This window comes from Furipterus horrens, unplaced genomic scaffold, assembly GCF_987537825.1.
Source record: "Furipterus horrens unplaced genomic scaffold, mFurHor1.1.pri manual_scaffold_11, whole genome shotgun sequence".
Classification (NCBI taxonomy): Eukaryota; Metazoa; Chordata; class Mammalia; order Chiroptera; family Furipteridae; genus Furipterus; species Furipterus horrens.
In genome coordinates, this window is record NW_028327181.1 from 4,660,184 (window position 1) to 4,681,009 (window position 20,826).

The 20,826-nt window shown below is 43.2% G+C and overlaps 1 protein-coding gene across 2 annotated transcripts in view; it reads right to left on the minus strand.

The window, feature by feature from the left end:
* ATXN2 (ataxin 2) overlaps positions 1 to 20,826 on the minus strand; it is an 80,945-nt gene that overhangs the window by 28,028 nt on the left and 32,091 nt on the right. For both annotated transcript variants that reach the window (XM_090290913.1, XM_090290912.1), the window contains exons 6-12: positions 11,771 to 11,895; positions 8,308 to 8,399; positions 7,630 to 7,827; positions 6,104 to 6,282; positions 3,994 to 4,203; positions 1,207 to 1,389; positions 80 to 277 (exon numbers count right to left, since the gene is read on the minus strand). In XM_090290913.1, coding sequence (XP_090147039.1) covers positions 80 to 277; positions 1,207 to 1,389; positions 3,994 to 4,203; positions 6,104 to 6,282; positions 7,630 to 7,827; positions 8,308 to 8,399; positions 11,771 to 11,895 — 1,185 coding nt within the window. The remainder of the gene's footprint in view (positions 1 to 79; positions 278 to 1,206; positions 1,390 to 3,993; positions 4,204 to 6,103; positions 6,283 to 7,629; positions 7,828 to 8,307; positions 8,400 to 11,770; positions 11,896 to 20,826) is intronic.

A 20,826-nucleotide genomic window follows, 5' to 3' on the forward strand; every position in this document is an offset into this window, starting at 1 on the left:
AGCGCTTCTCCCACAACGCCCAGCCCTAACGCTGCCCTCTACAAGCGACGCTGCGGACCGGCAGCGCTTTCCTACGTACCCTCAGCAGATGGGGTGACAGCTCTGTTGGACGCAGGACTGGCAGGCGTGGGCGATGCAGCTGGAACAGGCATAGCGACTGCTTCAGCTGGGATAATACCAGCCTGGGGAGAAGCAAGAACTGGTCCACTAGGAGAATTTCCAATACTGTTTTGTCTGGGAGACCTGGGTCTGTGAGTTTTGGGGGATAACCTTGGAACTAGAAGAAAAAGAAAAGTTATTCATTACATTCTCAGCTCGAATGGCACCTCCTCAAAGAGGCTTCTCTCCAGATCTCGGTAAAAACAGTCCCCTCCGACCCCCATTCCCAGTCAGTCTTCTCACCGCCCTGTTTTCTTCCCAAGGTCCTAGGAACAGTGGCGGTGACTGAGAATATGCTAAAACCTAAATGCAGCTGTAGTTTTCCTTTTAACTAAATATATTACTTCTGAAGACAGTATATTAAGTGAAGTTAGAAACTGGATTTCTAAGGCAAAATAGAGGTCACTTTTAAAAAGAGAGCAATATTCTCTGCTAAAAAGTGCGATGATTTCTTTTCAAGAACTGCATGTGGGGGACCCCTAAGAAACAGGCTTACACTTTTCTCCTTCCGATAACAGCCTCAGACGCTTACAGTGGCTGTCAGCACATTCCTCAGGCTATTCACAGATAAAGCGTGAGCCCTCGTGTGTGTTTAATGTTCCTTACAAGGGAAATAGAGTCAGGGACCAGAACCATATATAGATGCTACAGAAACACACGGCACTATAAACGCCAACAAGAATGGAAATACAGTCCCTGCAAACTTTGTTACATTCTGTATTTGACTTGTATTTCAGTGATACTTTATAAAAAGTATATTCATACTTATGAGTAGTGTATGAATCTCATCACGAGTCCATACGGTAGACCAGGCAAAAATTACTTTACTCACTGAGAAAACTGAAATTCAGAACGATCACAGGATTCACTCTAACATACGATGAAGTTGTGGAGCCCAGAATAAAATCACACATTTTCCAATTCCTGGGTGCGTCCTTTTTCATATACACACTTCCCCTTCCCCACACAGCACGAGCTCAGCCCTCTTCAGAACCCGCAGTTACAGAGTGAGCACTGCCGTCACGCTCTCAGCCAAGCGTTACTTACCCCCGCTGACCACTGAGGACCAGGTGCCCCCTGCGGGACTGGTCCTCGCTGCTGGAGGGGCAGTGGCTTCACTTGGCGGGGTATGGGACACAAATTCTAGGCCACTGGAAATGGAACCCCTCCCAGCAGAAACTCTGTGATTTCGAGGGTGTCGCTGGGCCTTTGGGGACATCCTTGGAGGCCCTAAGAAAGGAACAGTGAACATGACATAAATGCCACAATGTCCATCAGTGCAGCTTTTCTGCTAACTAACCCCCCACTCACACATATTCCATTCACACTCATTCAGTCTCTCTCATTCTTTCTCCCTCTTTTCCTCGGGTTAAAAAAAGGGGGTGGGGGACAAGCCATGCATATTTTTGGTATTCTTTCAGAGTTATTTTGTAGAATGCCACAATGTTTTATAAATAAATTTTATTTCTCTTTATTTTTAAAGTTGGTGGTAAGAAACCAAACGATAAGATGTCAAAGCTTTTCAAAGATTTTAGCCATGTGTTTAACCTATATCCATTATTTGTAAGCATATAAAAATAAATATAATAAAATGTTAAAGGAAGTTATGGCTACATGATGGAATCATTTTTATTTTATCATATACTTTTAATCACCGCCCCTCAAGTTTTCTATATTCTAAAATTATAAAAAAAATATTGTAAAATCAAAACTATTAATCCCTATATATCTTTGCATTATTAAAATTTATGTACACACTCTCCTTAAATTTCTTTAAAATCTTAGTTTATCTCCCTCTCCTGCCATGGCGATCAATTTTACAACCCACGGCTCAAACACCCCTTGCCTATGAGCAGTTCCTCAGACTCGACAGGCTATAAGCGGAACACAAAGCAGACCTCCTGTTAAGGCACGACTTTTAAAACCGGAATAGTTGCCTTTTAGGGAAGAAATCTGCACTACATGTATTAGCAAAATTCTGCATCATTAATTCTGTCATCCTATTAATGACTTCTATTTCTAAAGAAATCTGTGCTTTTGTCACACAAAGGAGGTGACAACGGGATGGAATGGCCTCATCAGAGAAGCCCAGTAGTGCCACACTTGGCAAAACTCACTCTCGATGTCACAGCCCAGGCTCCTCACCCTTGCCTGCTGCCAAGCTTTTTATACCGTCGAATTAATTTGCATCCTCACTAGGAATTTAATCATTGATACCATCTTTAAAAGAATCTTAATCTTGCATATTATAGTTTTTAACTGGGGACTTGGGTCATTTATATTATTAAGAATTGGGTATTTACAGATTTTTACATATATATTTACATCTCCTAGAAAAAGACCAATAAAGGAGAATTGCATAGCTAAATAAAATCAAACCACAACTTTAAAAGACTCATTCTTTTTGGTAATATACCAAATACTTACAGAAACAAAACATACTCCCCTCCCCACATTAAGCACAGAAAACCACTATATTTAATAGTTTTAATTTTGACGTTCACGCTTAAAAAAAAAAATGCTTCAGTGTAACGTAACTACATGACTACATAACCCATTTTAATTAAAATTAGAAAGAAGAAACTCTGAATGCAGCATCCCTGAATCTGCAGAAGGTATATTTCTGCATGAAGAGTCAGCTCACATGCAGTCCTATACCTTACTGTAGTGAAGACATTCACACACACTAAGGAGACCTGTTTCATCTACCATATTCCCATGGTATGAACATCACTGATTTAAACAATGGACCGTAACAAATACCTAGACAGAAGCCAGCTTTCTGTGCAGTGGCCACCCATTCAGGCCCTTTTGAGTAAGGAAGTCACCTTGGAGGTCAGTGCCATGTGCTGCTGAAGGTTAGCCACCTTAGTTAAGAACACATGACCTCCCTGACTGGATGGCAACCAGTTACTAAAAATCAGCCAAAAGCATTTTCTCCAGGGAAGCACTTTATGCCAGAAAACCGTATTAGTCTCAATGGCAATTTTAATGAACAAATCAAATTTAAAATTTAACCCAAATATCTGAATATCAAAAGGATATTATTCAGAACACAGATTTTAAATTTATGCACCGCATTTAAGTTAAAATGTGACCTTCCTACAACATATCCATGTATTTGATACGTAGCAATAGTGAATTAACAGCAAATATTGAATGAGAATTCCAGGCTTTTAGTCTTTTTTTACAAGGGCAACAAAATACTTAAAAGATTAAAATTCATACGTGGTTTTAATTAGATCAAGAACTTCTTCCAGATTCAAGTAGACTTTCATTATAAAATATCGCAAAGCTAATTTTTTCAGTTCCCCCAACCCAAACCCAATGCTACTGTAATCTAAGGGCTGACACCCAAAGGCAGCTCCATGGAACGTCCCTTTCAAAAAGCGCCCCTAAGTCATCGCTCCTGCCAACGGCCCACAGGCAGGCTCACTAGCACCTTGGCCAAGGAGCTGTAAGGCGGCAGGTTCTACAGTCCACCCAAGACTGGGTGAGGTCAGTTCATTGGTCACCGGGAGCCACCTATACAGTGTGACCTCAGTGGGGAGGGCCCCTGGGGCAGACCACGTTCTGGGGCCGTAAGGGAGCACCGTTACCGGGCCGAGACAAACCCCCATTCTTACAGTTCAGGACAGTTCCCGCTTCCACACAGCATTTTACCAAATCTCTCTCTGACGAACACAAGGTTAATAGAAATAGCTTCAATCAACTAAAGTTAAAACACGGAAATTATAGGTTATCAAATAATGAAGAGGAACCCTTTCTACTCATAAACTCACACAGGAGTTAAACAAAGACAAACAGAAACGTGAACAAATCGTGGTATTGTACCTTCTGAAGACATGCGTTTGGGCACAGTAGAGACAGGAGCTGGAGAACCATGAGCAGAGGGGTGAGACGGGGGCCGGGACGGCCGCGAGGGGGGCCTGGAGGGCGGCCGTGTGGGGGTGGCTGCCCGAGGCGGAAGAGAGGTGGGACCTGACTGGTAGCGAGAAGGTGGGCGAGAGGAAGGAGATGGGCAGGGCGATGGCCAGGGGACACCTGACAGAACAAATGATATGAAGGAAAGTATAAAAACTAAAGAAAAAAATGAGGGAAAAAGTAAACAGAAAAAAAAGTAAAATGACAAAAATGATTTCTTGCACATTTTAACCCTTTGAGGACAGTCATTTGATTTGTGATTAAGTTTTAGCATAACTTAAACTGACATAAATTCACATTTTACTTTAACCTCCTTAAAAGTAAGTCTGTTTAAATGAACACACGTTCCCAAAGGGTTAATTAGGATCTACACATACTACTGAAGAAGACAGTTAAGACTTTGCCTATTAATCCTGCTTCTGTAACCGCTTCTCAGAAATCAGTAGGTTAAAGGAGTATAACATATACTAGATAATTTCACACAGTAAATCACAAAAACTCAGGACTAAGAGTTACATTAGTTTTAGCTTCTGAGACATAATGAAAACAGGCAGCAGCTAAAAATCCCATTAAAAATGCTAGTTTCTTAGAACCATCTGTGATTTTCCTCCAGTTTACACGTAAGGTTCAGTCTGAAATCTCATTAAGCAAAGTTCATTTAAGTAGAATTAAGACATTACTTTCACTATTTTCTAGAGTCACAGGACTCACTGGGGTTAACAGTCATTGTCTTTTCAAAGAACATTTTAATCTTAACAAATTAGGGAACGGGGGCCTTCTGTATGACCGTGCAGGTTCTGCTTATCTAAGAGATAATTAACTTATCTGCGAGACTGCTTTGTAAACAATGCAACCGCAGAGCAGTCGTCAGCAGCACTGATGGACGTGCTCAGGTCAGAACCCAGCTACGCGCGAGCGTGGGAACCCAGCACAGCACTTACCTGACGCACGAGACAGCCCAGGCCTCCTCTCCACAGGCTGCCACACACTTGAGTATCACCCATTTCCCAGCCCCCTTCAGGTTTGTTATTTTTGAAAATTCTGTTAATGAACAACTGCAAGTCTTTACTCAGTGAGCAAAGACACTGCGCCCCCATATTGCTAAGTGTCAAAATACTCAAGAGTGGTCATTTGGAGAGGAATTCTGGAGGAAGACTCAATGAAAAGAAAAGAAATTGGAAACTTGGAGTTCTCTGTTTTCCCTCCTAACTTTCCAAACTTAAGGACCTAAAACTGACAGCCCACTTCCCTGCTAAGTCAGTAACGCACCATCACTACTATTAATTACTGTATTTCCACACGCCCCACGACATGCTGTTTAGTACACAAGCGTCGAGTGAAAGGTCCATGACCTACAAGGTACAGCCAATCTACCCTTGGAGAGGAGAGAAACACCTTCCTGCTAAAGACGAAGCTTCTTTTCCCCCACGTGAGCTGAACTACAATACCCGCCGGTACACGAAGAGCTGGTCTAACTGTCTTTTAAGCACATCCCATTCTTCACTTCCTTCATGTGACTCGGTCATGTCTTATGTGACAAGTCACCCCAAAACTTTCTTGAAGTAAGCAGAACATAAATATGTAAGCAAACAGTAAATAAAAATACATCTATATTAACCACTGTTTCACACAGATTAGAATTTTCCATTTAAATTTTGTATAAATAATTTTATCAAGTGTTTTTAAAATTGAGAACCTACCCAAAGTTTCCAATTTCTTTACATGTAGACGTTTAAAAAAATTATTATTTTTTTTCCAAGTGAATGTTTCTGGTTAAATTTAGCACTTTCTCTTAATATATGAGTATTTCTTCATGTTAAAAACATTCCAATGACTTATACTAATTTTTACTAACTTTACTAATTTGATATCCACCAAGGTTAATTTAAATAATTTTTGAAGTAACAACTACTCCACAGAAATTAAAGGTATGCACATTCTTATCAATATGCAAATCTGTAACTATTTAGAAGCTATATATTTGATCAATGACACTGACAAATGTGGTCAAAATACTTGCCTCCATTAACTACTCTTTGGTCGGTACCAGAATTCGGGCTGAAATCTGAAGTGTGAGAGGTGGATCTTGACGGCATGGAGCTCGAGCCAGGCTGGCCCATCCGTGGAGAATTCTGTCTCCCGCTTCCCCAGGAAATGACTTCTCTATTTCTTTGACCAGGAGGAATATACTTATTTTCCCTGAAAATGAGAGATCCCTAAATTATTTTATCCCGATAGGTACCAGGCCAATGAAACGAACCTCTAAGTAATTCAGGGGGAAGGGAGTCCTTGTCATAAAAGGTGGAAGTGCTAACCCAAATGGCCTCCCCCCAACCCCCAAGAAGCCCCTGCCCCGCCCCTGCACCCTGGGTGCCTGCCCGCCCCCCCCTTCCCTCCAGACCCTCCCTCCGCAGCACGAGTCTCAGCTGTGTGTCCTTGCTAAGCTGCTTGGCCTCTCTACGTGGCGGAGTCTATCAGTCATGGTCTATCTTCCTGGAACTTCCTTCCTCCTTGGCTTGCTCTTTCGTCTTCTCTGAGCTCTCTTCCCTCGGTGCCCATCCACGGTCTCCCGGCTTTAACATCAGCAACGCTGATGAGTCCCGACCCCCACTGCCAGGCTGCCGTCTCAGCACAGCCCAGTGAACACTCACTCCAGGCGGAGACTAAGCTCTGAGTGCATACGGGATGCACACCTCACTCGGCCAGGTGTACAGCAGGTGCTTTCCACACACGTGTGAAGAAATAAACGAAAGACCCGTGAGACCCTCAAATGCAATAAATTGCACGAGTGGACTCACTGTCTCTCTCCTCAAAACTGCCCCACGTTTTCTAGCTCCATTATCAGTACAACTTAGTCCTCAAAGAAACCTCAGAGTCATCGCTGATTTTTCTAACCTTTCTATTGCTAGTCCTGGTCTAGCTGGTTACAAATTCCTCACACTTGAACTCTTTCAAAACACTCACTGATCTCCAGGTTTCAGCCAGTTCTCACTGTCCCAGCCCCTGCCTACAAGGCGCTCGTTTAGTGGGACATGCGAAGTCCTTCATTACCTCAGTCCCTGTCACCAGCGGCCACTCGCCCCGTGTCCCAGACACATGAAACACTAGCCTCTTCCTCGGCTGGGCGGGTTCTTTCACCCACGCTTTCACATGTGAGGAATTCTTCTCCCTTATTTCTCTTTGGGTGGCAGACACATCTCCCACCCTATCACAGAGTATCACTTCCTCTGGCCCTACAGGTGATGCTAGTCCCCCCGCACGCTGGACGTTCCCCGTGCTCCGAACACACCTCTGATCTAAACGAGCCCTTCCAGACCTGGGCTTACTCATCGTGCGCTTCCAACACTCGGCTCCAGAGCCGATGCTCTAAAAACCATTTTCCAAGATTACTACAGTCTTTTCTCAACGGAACCTTAAACCAATTCCATTTGCATTGTCTACCTAAGCTACTTTGTCAAGGAAGATGAAATACAATAATAATACACCTTCTCACACAGACCTTGAGTTGTGTATCCAAAACACTGCATCATGATTTCCTTTAAATACCTAGTGTTTATGCTGTGACCCTCACGTTCACTGGAATTTCTCTGAACTGCTGTGTATTTTTCTTCCTCACTCCTATCATCATTCTCCAGGGCTACCCGGGCTTTGTACTGGGCACTTGACTCAATTTCTTCTGCTAACTGGTTTGCTCTTGCTTCTCGTTTTAAAAATTCTTCTGAATTATCCCTTTCTAAGGGCACCCTGAAACATGAGGAAAAGAAAAAGCAAAGTGAGTGTTTTAAAGTTATAGTTTATATATCTGTCACATTCAGCTGTTAAAGGAATTCAGAGTTTGAAATGCTGGCAAAACTATAAGAGTTACAGTGATCTAGTTATTTGCAAATCAAAACTTAAATTATGTTATCTTTTCCCTAGAGGAATAGAACATCTCCAAAACTGGTTAAATTGACTATTCCCCCTTAACCTCTACACTTGCAAATTTAGTTTTTATAACTTAAAACAAACAAAAATAAAATTCCTTTAGAGCATAAATTTAGAGTACAGGTAACTACATTTATTCCCTGTTTTAATGGGGATGTATCATCTTAGGCAGTAACAGGATAATGCTTTCAGAGAATTGTTTCATTTAGAATCCAACAGAAACATTTACTCAACATCGTAATTTAAGCTGATGATAATCAAAGACAAATGCACTAAAATAAAAGCAAACTTTAAACTCACGTATATGAAGATAAACTGCTATCATATGTAGACACTACACCATAATTTTCTTCATTGTATCGGAACATATCATTGGGGTCCCATCCATTAGACTAGAAGAAAATGAAGCTCAGTTTTCAAAATGACAAAGTATTTGTCTTCTTTCACTCAGTTATAATCAATATCTGCATTAACAATATCTATCATACTATACCAACAAAACCCAGCAAATTAAAAATACAGGTAAAATTTTCCTTTAGAAATGTTTTTTTTGTTTTGTTTTTGTTTAGAGAGAGGGGAAGGGAAGGAGAAAAAAGGAAAGAAACACGCCTCAGGTGCCTCTCGTACACGCCCTGACCAGGGACTGAACCCACAACCCAGTCACGTGCCCTGACCAGGGACTGAACTGGCAGTCCTTCGCTTTGCGGGACAACGCCCAGCTAACTAAGCCACACTGGTTAGGGTGAGACATGCTTTAAGGAAAAACTTGCCTTCTACCTCAACCCCTACAAGCCGGTAAATAACTATATAAAACAATTATTTGAGGGGTAATTAGTAAAAGTTTAGAACACTTCAGTTACTTCATAAAATATGAGCCATTAGGTCAGGATTCTCTCCTTTCCCTATTTTATAGCAGCCATCTTTTTTTCTTTTCTTTTTGAGAATAAAGCAAGTTTTATTCAGGTTGAGAAGGAGAAAAGAGGCCAGGGGATAAGTGCCACCGGGAAAGAAGGGAAAAGTATGCGTCCAAGTGGGTGCAGGTGGTATTCTCTTGACAGCAAAAAAACCTTCCCGGTGTTTTGGGGGAAGGCAGGGGAGGAGCCAAAGCTTCCCCGCTGCATCACTGCTTCAAGGTGGAGCAGGGTGCTAGGTCCCTGCCACCCTCCCCCTTCTCCTGGGCACGCTCAAAGGGAAGGCAGAGTGACCAGAGTGAACACATAACCACTGGACAAAGTCACAAGAGGTGACTAGGTTTTAGGACTAGCTTTTGCTATTAGTAGCTGTGGGTCATCAAGAATGAGATTTTAGGCCTTGGTGCCCTACCTGTAACCTCAGTGTAGATAACTCTACAATTCTAAGAGAACACTACCATTCTCAAAAGCTAAGCTACATTCTTTAATCTATAAGAATCAACCAATCAGGGGCAGAGGTGGGAAAAATCTTCACTGGTGAATGTTAATGTCTGGGTGATCACTTTTCTCTCTATTGTTTCAACTCCTCCTTTAAAGCCTGACTGATAGAAGAGGCCAAATACAGCAGACAATCATTATCCATCTCAGAAGAGAGAACACAGAATCATCTAAGCAATGCTGATGGCAACTTTAACACGGAAGATTGCCTCTAAGGTCACCCATCTACTTTGGGTCATCCTGTGTTACTCCAGATAAAACTACAACGTAATTCTACCATTAACGCAACTCCTTAGGACCAGCACATAGATAGGAAATCAGCTACCTATGGAGGATTTAAAATTACTTAAGTAGCCCTGACTGGAGTGGCTCAGTGGATCGAAGGCCGAACTGCAAACCAGAAGGTCACCGGTTCAATTCCCAGTCAGGTCACATGCCTGGGTTGTAGGCCAGGTCCCCAGCTGGGGGCATTTGAGAGGCAACTAATCTAAAAAATTTACTTTAGTATATGCTCAACATAAAAGTTCTAAACTGTGCAGAAAGACATCCAATAAAGTTAACATCTTCCAATCCCAGTGTGCATAACCACTGTTAACTTCTTGGGCATAATCCAAACAGTCTCTGTGCACATAAGAATATAATCAGCTCTCTCTTTAAAAAAAAATTTCAAATAAGATCTTCTTATTCTAAATCTTACTTTTTCTTTTATTAAGTCTTACATAGCTTTCCATACCAGAATACTGTTTTTAGTGGACATATAGTATTCCAATTGAATGGAGGTACAATAAATGTACTTAATCCACTTCATAGTGATGGACCGTGAGGATGTAACCAATTTTTCACTAGCAGAAGCAGCTGCCCCCAAAATCCTCATACATAATTATCTGCACATCTTATAGATATATTAGGGCAAAACTAGATTCTCAGAGGTAGAAATGCTAGACCAAAGTCTCTGTGTATTTTAAATTTTGATGGATACTGCCTGAATGCTCTGCTTTCTAGAAAGCATCTATCAATTTTTCTGCCTCACTATCATTAATAAAAAGGAGTGCCTGCCTGACTGGGTCACTCAGCTGGTTATAGTGACATTCGGATATGCCAAGTTTGTGGGTTTCATCCCCAGTCAGGGCACACACAAGAATCACCCAGTGAATGAAGAAATGGGTGGAGCAGCAAATCGATGCTTGCTTCTCTCTAAAATCAATTACAAGAAGAAAAGGAGGGCCTGCCTCTCTACACCCTCCACACGGGATGTGCTGCACAGACCTGAGAGCCTTTGCACTAGGTTACATAGGATTCCTTAAAGTTTGAAAATCAATAATAATGTGCTGCCTATGTATTTCCAAATATTGACATTTCCTTGTATTTATGAACAATGACTTAAAGATAAAACACAGACTTGTTATAAAGACTTCCCTGTAATAGTCAATGGACAAGTCTTCATTCAATTTAAATTTTGATAACTAAACACTCATTTTTAAGAAACTTTGTTTTCTATCTCTACAGTTTAGAAAATTAATTTATAGAATCCTAAAGACAGTCTTTATTAAGCATTTGATTTATAGCTGATGTGTTATAGGAAAAGTAAAAAATTTCCAAGGGGCTTTTAGAAATATATTTCTTTTAAGGATTTTATTTATTTTTACATAGGGAGGAAGGGAGGGAGAAAGAAAGGGAGAGAAACATCACCGTGCGAGAGATACATTGATCAGTTGCCTCTCGCACACCCCCAACTGGGGACCTGGCCCGCAACCCAGGCACGTGCCCTGACTGGGAATCGAACCAGTGACCTTTTGGTTCGGAGGCCGGCCCTCAATCCACTGAGCCACACCAGCCAGGGCTAGAAATAGATTTTAGTGGAGAATGGTCCTAATTTAAGACCAAGAAATGTACCTGCTGCTTTAATTCTGTTACCGAACTATATACCTTAATAATCAGCACTTCTTCCTCAGACGAGCCTAGTTGTCCTCAGACCTCACCTAAAGCCAACAGACGAGTAAGATGCCACGCGCTGCCGTGGACTGCCTTACTGGGGCAGAGCGCTCAAAGCAAAACATTCTGGCATTTCCAGTTTCCCACGGTTTCCAATTTAGATTTGTAAGTTGCTTATTATGACTTACTTTAAAAAAAGAGAAATAATTTGTAAGCATCCCACAGAAACATTTTTTCTGTACTTACTGCCCTGGGCTGGGGCTGGGGCTGGGGGGGAAACAGAGACGACAATCTGTATTTTCACAATAAAACTGCTGCTTTAAATGTACTTATAACAACACACTGAAGTTCAAACCAAGGGACAGGATGTCGCACCACATCGCATGGCCACAGTCTGATACTAAGCCAAAGATTTTACTTACGACGTCATTTTCCAAAGCTTCTAGTTCCTCACTGGTAGAGAGTTCACCTGCATCCCAGGGTTCCAGGTCCTTCTCTTTGTGTTCGCCATTCACTTTAGCACTGATAGCAGAGTCAGTAAAAGCATCTGCAAAGGATGTTTTTGGTTGAAAGATCATACAACCAACGGGACAATGGACTACACTATACACACATAAATTATCAACAAAGATGTATGCTAAGAAATAATTATGAAAAGGGAATTTCTAATACAGAAAGAATAATACTTACTAACAATATGCTTTCAGATGTGTAATGCTTCTAATGCTATATATAGCCTTCAAAAAACTTAATTGATATCATAATTATTAATGAAGGTATGTATTCCCATATAATTTTAAGCCACATAAAGTCATTACATTATATTAAAAATAAATAGTCTGTGCTTTAGAAGTTATCCAGACATTTCTATCCATGCACCTCGAACAAGATCTCTTGTTTAATGAACCCAGCACTGTGAGACGGCCGGCGCTCCTGCACCAGACACAAGATTTGTTAACTCCCTGAACCCGTGTCTATACGCAAGCATCGGCATCCTAACACACTCTTGCCATTAGTAACTGAAGCTACTCTAAGTGACCCGTCCCTTCACAGAGCTCACTTTTCTCTACAAAGTTCAGGCCCTCGGGGTCACCTGTCCCCAGAAGGTCCAGGCGGCAGGCCTGTCAATTCTTTCTCACGTGGGTCCTCTTCTCCTCTGCTAATGCTACTGAAGAGGACTGGCTTGTGGAAGATGGCATCGGTATGTTCAGTGACAGGAACTATCTACCTATAGCTGCTACCCAGCAAAGAAAAACTTCCTCTAGCTGGGAGACAGGACCCAGCTGAATAAAGGCCCACTCTGGCGATGACGGCACCAGAAAACGATTTGGAGATAAAGGCCTGCGCGTAAGTGGCTGCACCCACAGGGTGCCCTCCAGCACAGGGCCGGGCACGGATGCTTCTGCTGACCCGGCTCTGCGAGAGGGCTGGGCTCCCAGCCCCTGCGCCCTCGTGCCAACTGCCAGCTGCCACCGAGGAAGAGAGGAAAGGGGAGAATCAACATCTGCGTCTCCTTCCAGCGGGGCTTTCGATTTGGTCCTGCTTCTGTAACTACCATCCATCTGCTCGCTAATGGGCAAAGTGATGACAAAATAAGAAATTCGAGCCAGGAAATTTAGGGATGGCGTTGCAAGTCTAACTAGCTCTTACCACCCCTCATCCGGAACCAGGGGTGCATGGCAGTGCGCGCACACACCGGGGACAGGAGCTACGTGTGCCGGCCCTACCGGCAGCACGCCTCGCGCTGCTAGCAGCTGGCAGAGCCGAGAGCGCACCGAGCGGGGTTCCCGGGCAGCACACCTCCGCTGGGACTGAGATGGAGTCTTCACTGGAAGAGGACTGCGTTCTGGAAAAGCCTTCTAAGAGCTTCTGAACGGCTGATGCTGTCTTCATAAGGCCATCTTCAGCTGAAAGCTGCTGATGGTCCTGAAAACTTGGCTTTGCATGACGCTCACCTGCGTCAAGCCCTACTCTGCATCACCTTCAAGTTACACAAATTCTTGGTAAAAATTAATTTTCCCATGTGTATTTTCAAGCATGTGAAATGCTCCAAGAACACATTACATAGTAACTTATATTAAGATGCTAAAATTCCCTACTTTAATTTTCACAAAACTAGAACAGAAAACTAGACTACAGGAAAATTCCAAACCAGTCATGTTATCTTCTGCAAGAAGCAATGGGATTATTAATTTATAGTCAAGATCCTGTTAATGTTTTAATCACAGAATTTCTGAGAAGCATATATTGATGTGAATAAAGCATATGCTTAGATGGAAATCCAGCATTAAAAATAGCATTCTTTTTATTCACAGAAGTAAAGCTCAAGCAGCAGGATATTTTTTTTAACAGAACCACATAAATGGACTTTTCTCACTGCAGGGGTGCATGTAGGGCAAAGTATTCAGGAGAGACTAAATATACAAGAAAAACTGCTGACGTAACTTTCATCATAGGTATTATTCTCAACGCAACAGAAAAAGGCTCCCTCGGCAGGAGCCGAGGTGAAAAAGCAAACCCCACTGAACCCAGTGTTACTCTGCTGATCACAGTTTAGGCTGTAGTATGAGGCCATTAATTAAATAACCGATTTCTTTCAATACTACATTTTTGCTTTAAATTGGTTTACAATATCAAACTTGTAAAAGGAACTATTTACATGTTTTTACTTAGCATTATGGTTTTCTTTCAAGGCAGAAATGAGGAAAGGGAAAATGCAAAAGGGTTTCTCTTAATAAAAAATGATATCCCTTTTAAAATACTGCCCAAATAAAGTCTCTTTTTAACAATGAGTAAAGAGTTTCGGGGACGACGTGCAGAAGTGGAACCAGCACGAAACGAGGCTGCAGTGTCAGGGTGCTGGGGGGCACCTGGTCACAGATGCTTCATTTCAGATCAGCGGGGCGTCATCAGCTAGGAAGAGAGACCTGGCTGCTCTGTTCTGCACTGTCAGCAACATCCACGACTGTAAGTTCTAAAAATGCTGTTTCATTAACAGCCATGTTTCAATTTTTGAAAAACAATGTTGGTATTACATAGTACATTGTTGTACACAGAATTTCTGCGAAGTTCAGAAAACAACGGGCTGTAATCTAATTGCAATTGCGGGAATTTGCATATAGTTTTTTCCGGTGCCATAAGTCAGAGTATATTAACTTCCCATTATCCTCTACGGTAAGAAACAAAAGCATTATAAAAACAAGATGCAAGAATACAAAGTGACTTTTAGAAAAATGTTACCTGTTTCTGAAGGAACTACAGGTACAGAAAGAAAAAGAAGAAAAACAATAAAAATTATCAATGAAATAATAGATATAAATTCACATGTGCTTCATTCCCTGCTATAGAAACATTCTATTTACAAAAACCTCTGAACCAGAAGGAAAAAGGGGTACGAGCTTATCTGCCCCCCCCCCCCCCCCCCATGCTATCCCCACAGCAGGCAGGCTCTCACAGCCTTATTTCCATTCTGATTCTGGGCAGGAACCCAGTCCTTCTGGGCCAATGGTGCCACCTGGTGGCAACTGGAAATAAACGTCCCAGCCAATACGGCCCCCTTCTCTCACGGGATAACCCCCCAGCCCCAAACCCAGGAAGCAGGATAGGTAGGTGCTCTCCCCCTCAGGTTTCCCTCTTCTCCTTTTCAGTCAGTTATGCCTCTGAAAAAGCAGACTTGTCAGAGAATAATTTAAAGAGCCAGAATAGTGGTGAAATTAAGTTAAATGCTAGTAATATACTGTAAATATAAATTAATTAAAACTACAAAACGACATAAAACTAGATGAAGTTTAAAAATCATTATCAGACTTAACATCAGAAACCCTCAAATATACTTCCAGAAAAGTCTTCACCAAAATCCTCAAACTATCCATTTTCTGTCAATTAAATCTGCTTTTTCTCAAACACTGAAATTCTACATAAAAAATGTTATTTCGATAATTCTGTTTTGAGCTATTACTACAGTGACTTTTTCAATGATTAAAAATAATATTTCCTCATCACATACCATCAGTCATACAAGGGCCAACACACACGCAATGGAACCTCAGTTACAGTGGGTTCGCTGAGTATCCCCGAGTTTGGAGGAGCTGGGGATTCATACGTGACTAAGACACAACAATGTCTGCCTTTTCCTGCACGAGTTGTGTATAGAAGAGGAGCTGCGCATGTGAAACACATCTTCTAGGATCAAATGGGGAAAATGCTGAAGTTTAAGAATACAGTTCTGAGGAGAACTATAAAAGCAACAGCGTGAGATCAGGACGTCACACGCACAAGGAGGCCCTGGCCCCACAGCTCAGCTGGTTAGAGTCTCCTCCCAACACGCCAAGGTTGGGGGTTCCATCCCTGATCAGGGCACGTACAGGGAGCACCCAGTGACTCCAAGAACAGGTGGGACAATAAATCAATGTCTCTGTCTCCCTGCCCCCCCTTCCTCTCTAAAATCATCAATAATTAAATTTTTTTTTAAAGCAAGAATTAAGTAGGGAAAGTAAAGCAGCTGTAACTGAAGTAGCATTAAAAATAAAATTTCTCCGAAGGTACACAAGTCCATGGGCAAGGTTCCCTTTGTATTTTATGTTCACGTTTTTGTGCACTTCCACACTGTACGCATATACTGAAGCGTGTGTCTTACTACAGCGTTAATGTTACAGAAGACAGCAGAGAAGAACATCAGAAGAAACGAGGTGGGGCCAATGAACACACGAGGGCCTGGGGGTGTGGGCACGAACGACAGAACCAGGGGCAGTGGCGGCAGCGCCAGCAGCAGGAGGGGACCCGGACAGAGAGGACCGCAGGGAGGCGGGGCACATGGAGCCCCTAGAGGAGGCATTTTAAACCTTTCTTCTTTGATCCATGTATCCTTTTGGTATTTGGGGGGGAGCTTAGGGATTTAACTGCATAAAATACACAGGAAATCGATTATACTGAAATGCAGTTATCAGAATCTAAAAAACCCAACCTGGGCCACTGTACTATATGCTTCTTTATTAACGCAGTGAACAGTAAGCTCTAACAGCAAATCTAGTAACTCCTGTAATTTTAAAGAGGCGATGAGCATAAACATTGTTTTGAGATATTGGCATACATACGAGGGATACAAAATTAACTAGAAATAGGTGCTGGGGCACAGACACTGCAACTGCGAGTGCTTTGCGGCCCACATTAATGGAGAAAAATGGTAAATTTCAATTAAGGATTAGTAAAGATAAAAATGAAATATTTTCCCCCATCCAAGTTCACCGATGCCCTGACTCCACTTCACAAACCATTAGGGAATCCACGGACCCAGGCTAAGGACTCTGCCTGTATGTTCTAAAGAGCAGGAAGAAAGCACTGTGCTGTGGGTAAAGGGAATGAAGTGGACGGAGAAGACTAACAGAAATGGTCATCAAGGTCACAGACACAGGGAAAAGAGAGGTCCGCGGTCTCCTGAAGCTCCAGCATGGGCCAGAAACCCAGCATTCCTATCCAACTCACCAGCTTCACAGAGGCGTCTTCCCCAGCCACGCCCAGCAGGCTGTCCACGGGAGCAGACCGCGAGGAGTTTAAAAATGGGAGGCCAGAGGAAGATCACACAAATGACCCAATTTCTTCACTTAAACAAACGGAAGGCCAGGGAAGGGTCCGAGCACCCTGAGAGGGGCAGAGAAGGAAGGGAGAGGAAGAGTGGAGGTGAAGGTGGCCCTGGTCAGGGTACATCTTGGAAGGCATTCTGGAAAGCAGGCTGCCAAAAGGGGGTGGGGATGAAAAGCACCTAAGTAACAGAGCTCAGAAGGCTAACACGTTTCTGCAGAAATAGTGTTCTGTTCCAAATAACCAACTTGAAAATAAATTCTGTAAAATCCACCGCCTGCAGACCGACATTTGAAAGTATCAGCATCCCAGCCACAGAACTACTTGAGAGCCTCTGTTCTAAATGCCGAGAAGTTATAGTTACATGACAGAATACAACAGACAAGTACTTGCCTATTTAAAAATACTGCTCATTTTGAATGACCACAGCTATTTTCTAATTGTAATTCCGGGCCTGTCAAGCAGAACTAGTTCATATTTAAAATATCAGAAGTGGTTTGTTTGATATGCCAAGTCTTTGAGGTTAGATCCATAAGTCAGTCCTGAAGTTTCTCCTTCAAAGAAAATTTTCTTGGGAGAGAATAAATCAGGAAGACCTGGTATAAAGTCATAAAAACATGACATAGGTCATCCCGAATTCACACATGGTAGGGGTGGGACAGAAAACCAGGATTCATCTCTGCAGCACATGTACCCCCGAAACAGGCAACAGAGCCCTCCCTGCTTGTAATCTCTTCTTGTCCCAGCAGCTGAAATTCTTAAATAGAAGCCAGCAGTGGCAAAACCCTGACTTCCCAGCAGATGGAGATGTCCCCATTAAGAACCCGCTGGTAAGCAGTCACGGGACCCAACATCATTTCATAAGACAGGACAGCCCAATACAACAAAATTAAGAACAAAAGGCCAACCTCCTGCGTTCTCACACTGTATACATAATTTTAAAATAATTTATCACCTTAATAGAAAAAGATTTTATTTTTCCAAACAGAGAACCATCTACCTAATCACATCTTTGCTTCTAGGGCACCTGAATAAGGAAAGTGAGTTTTGTGAGCTTTAAGTAGAAAGGGGGTTGTTTTTACGCTGGTTAGCACTAAAATAAAGTAAGTGTATGAGGTCTGTCCAGAAGGCATCCAGCCGTGTAATATAAAAAATAGAGACATTTATTGAAGACACAAGATACGAGAAACACTGTACGTCGGACAATGACCCCTCCAGTCCCTTTCACAGTAGGCACCTTGGGACCTCACACAGTTCTCCCAATCGCCATCAGCTATTCTATTTTCCTGAATCTCATGGATGGTCTGAAATCTCTTCACTTCCAAAGGTGATTTTAGTTTCGGGAAAAGCCAGAAGTCGCAGGGCGCCAAATCTGGGCTGTACGGGGGGCGGGGGGGCCACAAGTAATCCGGATAATTTAATATTTCACCTCAAAACTCTGCACAAGACGTGATGCATGAGCAGACGTGTTGCCGTGATGAAGCTGCCCATCACCGGAGGCCCACAGCTGCGGCCTTCTGGGTCATCTGAATAGTTTCTGAGAAGGAATGTTCAAGCTGAACGCAAAATATGATGCAGATTCGTTGCTCTACTGGCTCAGGCATTTTGAATGCGACGGCCACACAGTACACGTGCCCACTGCACAGCATCTGCCACCCCCACTGACTAGGGCAGTGGGGCCGTCAGTGTTCACGCACGCGCACTGCAGTCCGCTCGCCTCGGCGGCCAGGTTACGTCCATTTCCTGTTAACTGTTCTCGTTATCTTCACAACGGCCGGACTGTGTGCGGACAAACCTCGTTTCTCTAAGGTGTGCTAGCCTTTAACCCTACGATTTCAAACTGAACGAAATAAAGCTGGTTCCTTACTGGTCTTCCCAAAGGAATCCGTTAGGTATGAGGTAAAAATTCAAGCCTGTGCGCGCTTCTAACGCACAACAGCTAAGGAAAATTAATTAAGAGTCTTAAACAGCTTGTACATACGCTTTGATACTTCTCTCCCTTATCTATGCTTCTGACTGCTCTCGCATGTATAAGAATCATCTGGGGGCTTCTTTTCTTTCTTTTTCTTTTAAAGGTTTATTTATTGTTAAAGAGAGAAGAAGGGAGGGAGAAAGAGAAGGGGAAGCATCGACGTGTTGCCTCGCGCGCGCCCCCACCAGGGACCAGGCCACACCCCAGGCCTGTGCCCTGACTGGGAACTGCACTGGTGACCTTCAGCTTTGCTGTATGATGCCCAATCAACTGAGCCACACTGGTCAGGGTGGGGGCTTATTTTCAAAGGTAACACTTGGGATTTTGTTTTTCGTATTTCAAAAGTATATTGAAATGCCTACCAGAAGCAACTTTCTGTTAGAAAACAGACTCCGGATACGCCATACTTAGGAAAGCTGTTTTTAGATTTGGCTAGAAATGACTGCTTTCCTGAGTTTCCTATAAATGAGTGGTAATTATAATTCTAATCATCTATGGTAGTATGTCTATGTAAAAAAAAAAAAAAAAACAACTACTTTTCCCCTGGTTTGGTGCAGTGAGTGTAAAAATATATAAAAATTTAAAAATGTCTGTTGAAAGAATAAATATATTTTGAGTATCTACTATTTGTAAGGCATTATGCTAGACACCATGGGGAGTACACATCCCTAGTTTTATAAAAAGGATTTCTAAACTCCTGAACATTGTAACATGTGCAGAATGACAAAATACAAAACGTACTGGCAAAGGTATCACACGCTGCGTGGTGCAGCCCAGCATTCGGGACGAGGCGGACGCCTTGGTCTCCAGCTGCGCTCCAAGGAGCCCTAGTTTAAGGAGACCCCGGAGACAGAGGGAAAGCTGCACACGGTCACGGGACACCTCCCACTCCTCTCCTCCACCACCGCTTTGTTTTAACCGGGACTCAGCACGAGATTTCAGTGGGGGCAGAGAGAAAGAACTGTATTGCGCTAAAAATAAAACGCAGTCAAGTGTAGTAGCTGTTGGTATAGGCTTAAGTTGAAAAAAGAGAAGTTCCACTGGGAAGGGCCCTGAAGGCCAGGTATTTATCCAAACTTATTCTGTAAGCAATAACGGCCACTCTAGATTCTGAGATGATGTAATAAAATCAATGCTTAAAATTTCTTTGTGTTCCAGGCAAGGTGGAGGCATAGGAAGACACACTTTGCCTCCCTGTGCAACCACAGAATTACAACCAGATCTCAAAAACAAGTAACACCCAGACCCATCAGAAAATCGAGCTGTATGGAAGTCCGACAACCAACAATTTAAAGGGCCACACTCCGCCAGGCAGGTAGGAGGGGTGGAGTCGTGGAGATGGGGTAGAAAGGCGTGTGGCATGGAGGACGCAGCGTAACGGACAGTCCCACGTTCACCTGTGAAGGACAAAAATCGGGAGGGATACCTTGGGAGCGAGCAACCCCAGCCCCAGGCCAGGCTGCACAGCCCAGGGTTTCAGCTTCAGGAAGATAACCCCCATTACCTCTGGCTGTAAAAACCAGTGGGCGTTGGGGAGGTGGAAGACACTTTCAGCTTTTTGCAACTTAAAGGGTCCATGTGGGCTTAGAACACACGCAAACCCCATGGCAGCGGCTGGAAGGGCACCGATTGCATACAGGAGGTGGGTGAGGTGACTGGAAGTGGGGCAAGTGCTGAGCAGGCCTTTGCCAGGCACCGTCCCCTCTCCGAGCCCACCTCCCGCCCCACACACAAAGAGCCACAGGGCCCTGAAGTGGGTTGCCTCTCCCTGGCAACTACCTAAGGCTCCGCCCCACACAATTTACAGGTGCCTTTGCTACACAGGCCACGCTTCTAAGACAGGAGTAAAAGCAGCTCTACCTAATACACAGAAACAAACACAGGGAGGCTGCCAAACTGAGGAGACAAAGAAATAAGGCCCAAAGGAAA